Source organism: Papaver somniferum, chromosome 6 (genome assembly GCF_003573695.1).
Source record: "Papaver somniferum cultivar HN1 chromosome 6, ASM357369v1, whole genome shotgun sequence".
NCBI lineage: Eukaryota > Viridiplantae > Streptophyta > Magnoliopsida > Ranunculales > Papaveraceae > Papaver > Papaver somniferum.
In genome coordinates, this window is record NC_039363.1 from 66,754,001 (window position 1) to 66,763,650 (window position 9,650).

At 36.5% G+C, this 9,650-nt stretch overlaps 1 protein-coding gene across 2 annotated transcripts; it reads right to left on the reverse strand.

The window, feature by feature from the left end:
- Nucleotides 1-477: 477 nt before the first annotated feature.
- LOC113287849 (pentatricopeptide repeat-containing protein At4g04790, mitochondrial-like) lies at nucleotides 478-9,130 on the reverse strand. 2 transcript variants are annotated; one of them, XM_026536703.1, is made up of 16 exons: nucleotides 8,751-9,130; nucleotides 8,569-8,619; nucleotides 7,794-8,408; nucleotides 6,628-6,807; nucleotides 6,012-6,076; nucleotides 5,651-5,758; nucleotides 4,755-4,868; nucleotides 3,238-3,333; nucleotides 3,052-3,150; nucleotides 2,243-2,362; nucleotides 2,004-2,108; nucleotides 1,712-1,873; nucleotides 1,493-1,620; nucleotides 1,343-1,412; nucleotides 1,029-1,246; nucleotides 478-814 (listed from the first exon to the last, which is right to left on the reverse strand). In XM_026536703.1, the coding sequence occupies exons 1-16, from the start codon at nucleotides 8,890-8,892 to the stop codon at nucleotides 625-627; spliced, it is 2,463 nt and encodes an 820-aa protein (XP_026392488.1). In that variant the 5' UTR covers nucleotides 8,893-9,130; the 3' UTR covers nucleotides 478-624. The 2 variants fall into 2 exon arrangements, with proteins under 2 accessions (XP_026392488.1, XP_026392489.1); XM_026536704.1 differs by lacking the exons at nucleotides 8,569-8,619; nucleotides 8,751-9,130 and adding an exon at nucleotides 8,524-8,540.
- Between the last annotated feature and the right edge of the window lie 520 nt (nucleotides 9,131-9,650).

Consider the following 9,650-nt stretch of genomic DNA (forward strand, 5'->3'; position numbering starts at 1 on the left):
TTTTCCTTCCAAACGCGCGCCTGTTCTTCCATCTCACTCAACAAACCAACAAATTGTTGATTTGCTCATACATTTTTCATGTTTGTTGAGTCCATAGTGAGATCAAAATGAACAAACTTCAAGTTTATTGACTTCATAGGAACTGCTTTTAGGTCATGTTATTGCGTTGTTAAGACTTAAAGAGTCTTGAATATGTATGTTGGTTGTAGGAAATTCTAACGACTGTTGACTCAGTCCTGCAACAAGTTGGAACAAGTTGCATATGCCATGCCAAATCTACATATCCCTAAAAGATCATATGATCTATGAATACTCCTGAAAAACGGAGATCTAATGTGAGGATTATCTCCCTTCAGGACTGACCACCTTCCGTTTGCATTGCTTTCACATTACGGTTTGCCTTGCATACTTCAGTCATTAAGTTAAGGTCCAAGTGCATCAAATCAGTACTCGGGTTTGGTTGGTGCCACTCCATTTTGTTACAACCATCGATTTCCATTTCCGCAGTTCAGATTACAGTGGGAATGTTTGAATAACAAGAGCCAACAACAACAAAAAAAAACATAATTACAAATTTGCTCTTATTAAATATGAGAGAACGATGCATTTACCATCAGATCAACATTACATGACACTTGCGATGCTTTTCTTCTTTTTCTTCTTGTTCTTCTTGGAACTCCTACATTTGGAAGCTCCAAAAATCGCTGCAGATCTCTGGATGATGCATCGGACATGCGGGTCATCTGTTGCTATATTCTTCAACATAATGTTTGCAGCCTCAAATTCTCCACAAATCAAAAGGACTTGATACATTCTGAATTAGTCATTCAAAAATCAAATTCAGTTAAAAACAGGAATGACAAAGAACTCGTCCCTGAGACTTCAAACAAAAATACTTTACTTCAGATGCTGTTCAAGTGGATGCGTTCATTGTGAAGTATAAAGCTATCAGATGTGCAAACCACGTTAATTTAATACATAAATGTCAACAGAAGTAGAACCGACCATGCATGAAGTATTTTACTGACCTTAAGTAAGATAATACATTGTAAAGAAGACCAGCTTTCTGATATTCTTCCCAGATTAACCAAGCACGCTTGGCATCCTTGGCACTTGCACAAGCAGAGAGAAGAAAATCAAGGCTAGTGCGGGAAGGATGTAGACCAACCTCTTCCTTAACAGCTCTTAAAAAATCGAGTCCAACCTCTACTGCTGTAGGTTCTGCCTCCGAAAGATAGGCGAAGGCCTACATTCGAATATTGAATTGGAACACCGGTTATCTTGTTTGCTAAAAATAGACAGATACTGCTCAATTTCCTCAAGGACAAAGTGAGATAAGAACCTGATTGACAACAGCATATGAAGACAGCTCATCTATGTCTTTCAGTTTTTTGAGTAAGTCAACCGCGGAACTAACCAGAAAAAAACATAAGTGCGAGTGAAATAAAACACTAATAGTGAAATGATAAAGAATACAATAACGAAAACAAACCTGAGAAGGTTGTGCCGAACACAATATAGGATGATCCTTCCACAGCCATCAAACCAATAGTCTGAATCACTCAACTCCCCAAGCAGCTCCATCAATCTATCCAACTCTCCATCAGATTGAAAATGGTCCTGCAACAGTGATTATAATAATTAAATAATAAATCAATGTCTCACTTGCAAAAAACAGAGTGTGACCAAAAAAACAAAAAGAGAAGCTTACAAACAGGCTTAATGTAGCCTTTGGCTCCACTCGCAATCCAGTCTGCTTGATTTCTTTATAAAGTTGAAGTGCATCAGAAAATTGCCCATGACTTGCAAGAGCTGATACAAGCACACTCTTAACTTCATTTATGCACTGTGATGGCACTAGATCAGCGACTACCTAATAACAAAAATCATTACTTTGAGAACATTGTCAAATTGTCGATAACCTGATAGAGGCACAACAGTATGGGTGAAGTAGTTGTGGCAGAGATGATGGTGATAAATATAGTAAATCGAATGATATATACCTTCTTTGCCTTCTCAAACTGCCCAAACTTCACATGTGCGTTTATAGTTGCCATGTAAACCGGCTTTGTCTGCTGAATACCAGAAGATTGCATTTCCTCGCGGTACTACAGGAAGTTCAACAAACAACTTCTCATTGTGGCGTTTGCACATTGCACATTCTAGTGTTTCTAACATGGAAGCAACTTTCTTCTTCTAAGGAAAAAAACAGTTGCATGAAACAGATCCATTGTAGAAATACCTTAACAAGATCCTCTTCAGATTCACAATTGGCTATTAGATAGCTGTATGTCAGAGAATCTGGTTTTGCATCTGCATTTTTCATCTGGTTGAGAACCATCAACCCACCACGAATGTTTTTCTGGATGAGTTTATACCAGCAACGAACCAATCAATAAGAGAACTCGATTAGAATAAATGAAGTAGAAAGAGAATACAGCCAGTGACAAAACTAGAACCATGTCATTTAAGCTTGTCAAATGGGAAACCAAGCATAGACTATTTATTCCATAACATTTGAGTATTTATAATATAATGCATTGGGAGATATGAAAGAAAACCTCAATTAAATGTAGAACTAGGTACGCCATTAAATAGTATGGTTCAACAAGAGGTAGCTACAAAGTCTACAGATATGAATATACAAACAATTCTAAACAGGGAGCCTTTGCAGTCATACACAGGGCTCTAGCTGAGACACTTAAAGATACCAGTGACCTGGGTAGCATTTACGCAGACACGACAAACGACGCAAACAAGAAGACACGGCAAATTTTGAAAAAACTAAGACGCGGACACATTACGAATCACTGATATTTTACATATATTATGAAAGAATCATAGCAAGCTATTTGCACACAGAAATTTTACGAAGAGATGATTAATATAAAACCTTATATTATCTGAACAATCATAACACATATTTATACAAAATTATGCATGTGTCCGACCAAGACAAGTGCGTCCGTGCGTCAACGCATTGGACACGGACACACAACTATTCTACGCATGTACACAGCCCCTCTTAAAAGAAGTTGTAAAATCACTTGCCTCCCTGAAGTATCCGGCCATTATGGCATTGTACATAACTGTCGTAGGCCTTAAGCCCATTTCTTCCATATTACTTAGCATGTTGTAAGCACCTTCAAACTGAATCAAATAAAAAGATGAGTGACTATTTTTGTCAAGAGCAGTTGTTCAAAAGGTTTAAATTCAAACTAGGAACTAGATACTTACATCTTTCATTCTAACCAACAAATTTATCATCCTCCTAAACGTTTCGGAACTTGGATCCGAGTTATGGCGACAAATCCGTGAATATACTGGACGAACCTAAGGATATAGTACATAGCACAAGTTAAATCAAGTTGCAGAAAATAATTAACTCAAAAACAAGCTTCATAATTTTGATTTTCCTTTAGAAGAACTGGCTTCATCTCAGAGGCAAACTTTGCATATGGTGGACGTGTGAACTTATACCATCCGCTAGCAAAATCTGTTTTAGATTATATAAAAAGGCAGGTAATTATTTGGAATACTTTTGCGGTATTTATTGACTCAGATCCTCTTTTTCTCCATCCCTTTTGGTAGTTTCTATGCATTTCTTTATATACTTTTACAATATATTTTGCCGTATACTTTGTTTTCCAATTAATTTTATTTCTTCTGCCATCTGGACTACAAAACTAATCTGCTTATCAAGGAAAAAAAGCTCGACAGAAAAAGAAGAATAGGGTCCACGGATTAACACAAACAACAGTCTAGCAAACATACGTACATATACTAGACAACCCGAAGAACATAAATATCTTGTCAAACATACCCAAGTGTATGGATGAATGCAAAATTTTCTTTAAAGCACTCATGCTAGGAATATAGAAGTGGGAAACGAAATAGGAAGACTTTGAGTAAGATTATAATAATGAGGTAAGTTCGCATCAACAGACGCAAAAACATACATGGTACACCTAATCTCTGAAACAACTACGGAGTAATTGAATTCGATTAAAGCGCATCAAATATACTTAGATGAGAGAAACATGCATGTCTACGTTTCAGATATAACGTATTATTAAATTTAACGATGCATCATATTTTACTCTGTATTTTGCTACCTATCATCAAGGAACCTTCTTGATACATATCATTTTCGGAGTATATGGTTCACCTATTTTAAATTCTCTGACATAATGATAGGGAATTTAAAATATAGTGGATGTAAATTCATTTCTGAAAAAGCTGCAAAAATTGATTGAATAAAGGATTCAGTGAAAATTTATATCCTAAAGTTTCAACTTAAGTATCTTCTGATATTAAAACTTAGGATAAGTAATACTTCATATGAGTGTGCATGAGTGTTTGTATATAGAGGAGGGCCAGGGAACCCCGCCATTCATCCAAGAAGGATGTTTCTAATTTCCCATCAACATGCAGCAAACCATTGTTCCGAATCACGATTTATGTTTTTGAGTGATACTTCCAAAATGCAATTTCCTCCATATCAGGATGTTCAAAAGAGCAATGCTAGGGTAAGATCGAAACTAGTAAGTCAAATTGACATAACCCATCCACTAACCATCAGGTTGATTCCATACTCAAGTGGATCCTACTCCAACACTATTCGTGGTGGCTGGTGGTTTTGTATGTTTGACAAATCAATTTTCTACGTTACAGTAGCATGGTATCTTTTTTAATGAGGGACACCGCAGTCATCCAAAACCAAGATTATAGACTCTAAAAGGAGTTAGAGATACCAAATCAAGCTCACGGCTCTCCTCAACCGCATCTAAAAGTTGATGGAATTTTTCAAGAGAGATAGGGAAGCCCAATTCATCCATCTTATCAACAATATCAAGGGCTGCATGCACCTGCGAGAGTATCAAGAAGAATAAGCTCATATATTACTGATAAAGTTCATAAAGTAATGAAAAAAAATCAGAAGTTACTGAAAAACATAAAACAAAAAACAGCTATTGCAAAATCAGGTTATTGAATTTGTTTGCATGAGGCGTTCACTTTGACCATCTCCATTTGGCCCATATCATTAACCAAGCAGAAGTTAAGCGTTAATGATCAAGAGGGATGTAAAGCGTTAATAGAGCCTTTGAGCAAAACTGTAAATCTAAAAGCAAAAAATGCCCTAATGATTCATATATGCTTCAATTGGAGCCTCTCCCTTTACCCAACCTCCTGAAAATCTGGTATGAAAGAATATCAGATCACGAAATATTCCCAATTTCCCTCATTTTTAGCTATTCCTTATCTTTGCTGGAGCCTAAAAGACTTAATTTTCGATTTCATCCAGACATAAGGCTGACAAAGTGATGTCTAAGAACTCCATAAAAAAAAAAAAAGCTATTTGAAGTGTCACAATGACAAAGTGATTGATTGGTCACCGCTAACGATTATCTATTAACCTGTGACACATTCTTAGTAGAGAAAAGGATGTGAGTGTGATATTTTTCCACTCTCCAAGAAGAAAAGAACAAAACAGAAAGATATAAACGCTAAAATAAAATCAGTAAAGTGATATTCTAATATTTTGAAAAGGCTAGAAATCAATATATTTCATACTTTAAAATCAGAAAGCAGGAGAAGAATGTAGAAACAAAAGGCAACATGAGCATACTCCAAATTTGTAGATTCATACCTCTCGAAATTTACAACAGTATCTGAAAAGCTCCTCATATGAAAAGGATGAGGGTGGAACATGAAACTTCTCGTGCAGCTTCTCGAATTCAGATATAGCGTCCTCAACCTTCAAATAGTAGTAAGATTGCAGATTGTTAGCAGCTTATACATAAAAAAAGTAGTAGCTTCAATGTTACCAGGTTATAACTGCACAGAGAGTAAATGTATTAACGAACTGTCTACCAAAGTTATGAACTAATACATGAAAATTTAACCAAGCAAAACGGGGTATCCCTGGTCTATCCCACAACAGGGAATGCATCGCATAGTAGTTACAATAGAACTATTTTATGTACATAAGGAAATCCTAACTTTCTTACCACTAACACTGGGATGCTAATTGCGTAGCTGTATATGAAGTGTGATAGTTTTTCCTCCGTTGCTTCTGCAATTGTAAGGTTTCCACGTAGTTATGCATATGCCCAAAGTATCTGTATTTCTATAGACGAAATAGACTTCAAAGTTTAATAATTAGACCATTCATCAACATAAGCAGCCGTAGCGCTACTACAACAAGATTCACAAGTCATAAACTGTATTACAGGTTGAGATGTTATAGACCAAGTTTCAAGAGATCGAACAAGGTCAGCCGATAAGATAAGAGGCCAGTGAACTTAGCATCTTAGCCGCCCTGGGTCTCTCTCATGATTGAATTGAGTCTAAGTAAATCTCCTCCCTGGAGTAAATCAGGATCAATTCAATGCTCAGGCGACGGTATGTGTGCTTTCTAACGTAAGTGGTTCACCATACTCGACAATAACAATAGATTACTCAACATATTTCAGAGTAGAGAAAGTGTCTTGATTCTGGCATTTGTTAATTTATGACATACTAGATAGTTACCCACTCAATATAATGGTTTTCTTTTTTACTAACTGGAGAAATGTACACACAATAAATCGATAATCCAATACCATGAAAGAATGATGAACATACCTGAGGCTTTCAGGGCCAAAATGAATTTCTCTGCGAAATTTTTCAACTCGCGCTTTCCCAGAGACTCAAAAATATTTGATAAGTAGTCTTGTGATGAAACTTTTGTGACATCGATAACACTCAACAATTTCACAAGCTCTTCATCCCTGTCCCTTTCGCATAATGCCAGCAAATAGTTTTCTGCATAAGCAACAAAAAGTAAGTACAATGAAGCAACCACCTCAAAATACAAGCTTCATTTAGACAAAAAAAAACAAATCACAAAGTTCTAATTGTTTTTTTTAAAGTATCCTTCAGAAGATTCAAAACAGATGAAAAGTTAACCTAGAAGATTCTTCTGAGAACTCAAACTTTCACGGCCAAATATTTTCTTACTTAACAAGTATGCAACATTCAACCCTGTCTCCATAAAGTTTCCAGCTTTGGGCAGTCCTAGAAAGTGACTAAGATTGAATTTCAAAATTACTTCAAGCATCCCAGACAGAATTACACGGAACATGAAGGAAAATGGGAAGAAGTTCAACACGCTAAAGCTTCAGTCAGGTAATATTGCCATTGAGATTTTAATAACAGTGGAGATCCCTACTTGACGAAAACAATTGTTATCAAATAATCAAATGACAATCTCCAGCAAGCTGATCTTACCAAATGATTTTCTAAAATCTTAAACTCGCAACAATCCTAAAAACCAATAATAATGGTTAAAAGCCTCAAATTAAGCTTCGTAACAACGACACTCTATTGGTGGGGAGGAATCTGAGTCTGAGTCCTTGAGGGGCAAGATGAGAACCAGCTTTGGTGCCTGACACAGGGACCTAGAAGTACTAAGTACGGTGACACGGAAGTTAGGTTTAGGTTAATGTTACTTATATTCTTCTTAGGAAAAGCAAATGGCAATATCCAGGATATTGAAGGAAAAGGCATCCATGTTTTTTCTTCTATTATTTTATGTTTCAAATAAATTGCGAAAATCCTTAAGTTAAACTGCGCAGAGCTGCTGCCGTGTCCACGCATGTCCAGCGTGAGTACCAGTGTCAATACATGTCGGATGCAGACATATTTTGAAAAACAAAGTGTTGTCGGTACCAAGTACTTGAGTTTTTACAAGAAAATAAAACAAAAAAAGAGGTAGAAGAAACAAGGAATGCTTCCATGGCAAATGATACCTGTGAGTTCACATCCAACATTATCAACTCCAATTGAGTTGCAAAGCTCCTGAACTTTGTCTTCATTGCCAACTTTAGTCCAGAGCAGCATTTCATAGTAACCTACTCTAGAAAATGCACCAGGATTCACTTCTGTGATGAACTTACTGAAGAATTCGAACTCTTCAACCATCCCCGTTTCAACAAAATATCTGAGTAAAGGACCATAGGTTGTTTCTTTAATCTGGACCCCATGTTCTTTCATAGCTCTCAAGATTTGATAAGCGTCATATATGCGCTGTAAAGATTCCTCTTCATCAAAACTCTTCTTAGCGCTGTTTATGCAAACTTCTATACATGCATTATATTCTTTCAAACCAGTATCTCGCCCAAGCTTACCAAAGATGTTAAGTGTATCATCTGCACCCAGTTTATCTCCACATAAATTTACAATATCAGCAAACCGACGATTTATGGTGTTCTTGTAAACGACCTTCTGTTTTCTTTCACGTGCAATAACCTTCCTACTCTGCATGTAATGAAGATTTGTGGGTTCTCCAATTCCACCCCATGGTATTTGTAAGTCTTGGTCTTGCGAATCGAAACCTAATGAATCTGTGTTTCTAGCACCATCACCTGAATGATTAAGAAAGAGTAAGCACTTAAAATGAAGACCAAATGCAGCTATATTCTTATACACAGTTTAATAATGTTGCTTAAATTTCATTTAAGCACAACATTAAACACGTACATATCAAAACTGAAGCTATGGAAAAAAAAACACTTAAACACGTACATATCAAAACTGAAGCTATGGAATGAGTATTAACGATCTCCTTTGAGCCACCTGCAGTTAACCACAAGTACATAAAAGACAAACTATCAATTTTAATTATTAAAAGAGAAATGTAATTCATTCTAATACTTCTAAAATCTGATAATCCAAAAGACAAAGAATAAAATGAGAGAAATCTTTACCAAGAGTTTGGGGTTTCTTGGATGGAGATTTTCCTTTAACTAGGGTTGATTTTTCAGCAGCGGTTGCATTCGAATTAGAATTTCTTGCAAAATTCTTCGGAACTTTTGTAAATAGAGAGGTTAATTTTCTCAACCCGCGCATTCTATATCTATGAGAGCTGTTCTTTTGGGGTTTGGGAGGGTTTAGGTTAAACTGAATCCCTCCCTCCTTTTTGTGTTTTTCACAGAGGGAAGCGCGTCATCACCAAATTGACTCGGTTTTAACTTGTCTTATACTCTCCGATCTCCGCTCTTCGCTCCAGCTTTGACTGCGATGTGGTGCGAGCGGCTGTTTTCGCGGTCTGTGATTATTGCTTAATGATGAATACAGCAGAAGGGTTTAATAATAACAGCAGCTGAGACGTATCCATGGCCGTGGCTCGGATAAAAGCTTCACAAAACGACTCGGTTGAGACTTACGGTCTTAACCGATCCAGATAAAGACAAACCAGTCCTAGGATGTAACCAATGTAGTTAATATCGGATATCGGTTCATCTCGGCCGGGACCGATACACTGGTACGATTTTATATCGGGGATATTATCGTTGAAATATCGATATAATATCGGTTCTAGATTTAGAGACTATAATTTTATATTAAACATTTTCTCCACACATTTTCGGATAAGATATAATAGATAACATCAATTTTATCAAAAAAACAAAAGAGTAACTTTAGTAACTTGCTTCGAGAGCTACATGCACCTCTACTACCACCTGGAAGACTTTCTTCGCCAAAATTACCCTTAAACTTTATAGAAAAACGACCAATACCGTCTCATATCGGGAAATGTAGGAAAATTTCGTATCGACCGATACGGCCGATATTTGACCGAAACGGCCGATATTATCGGGGAATAT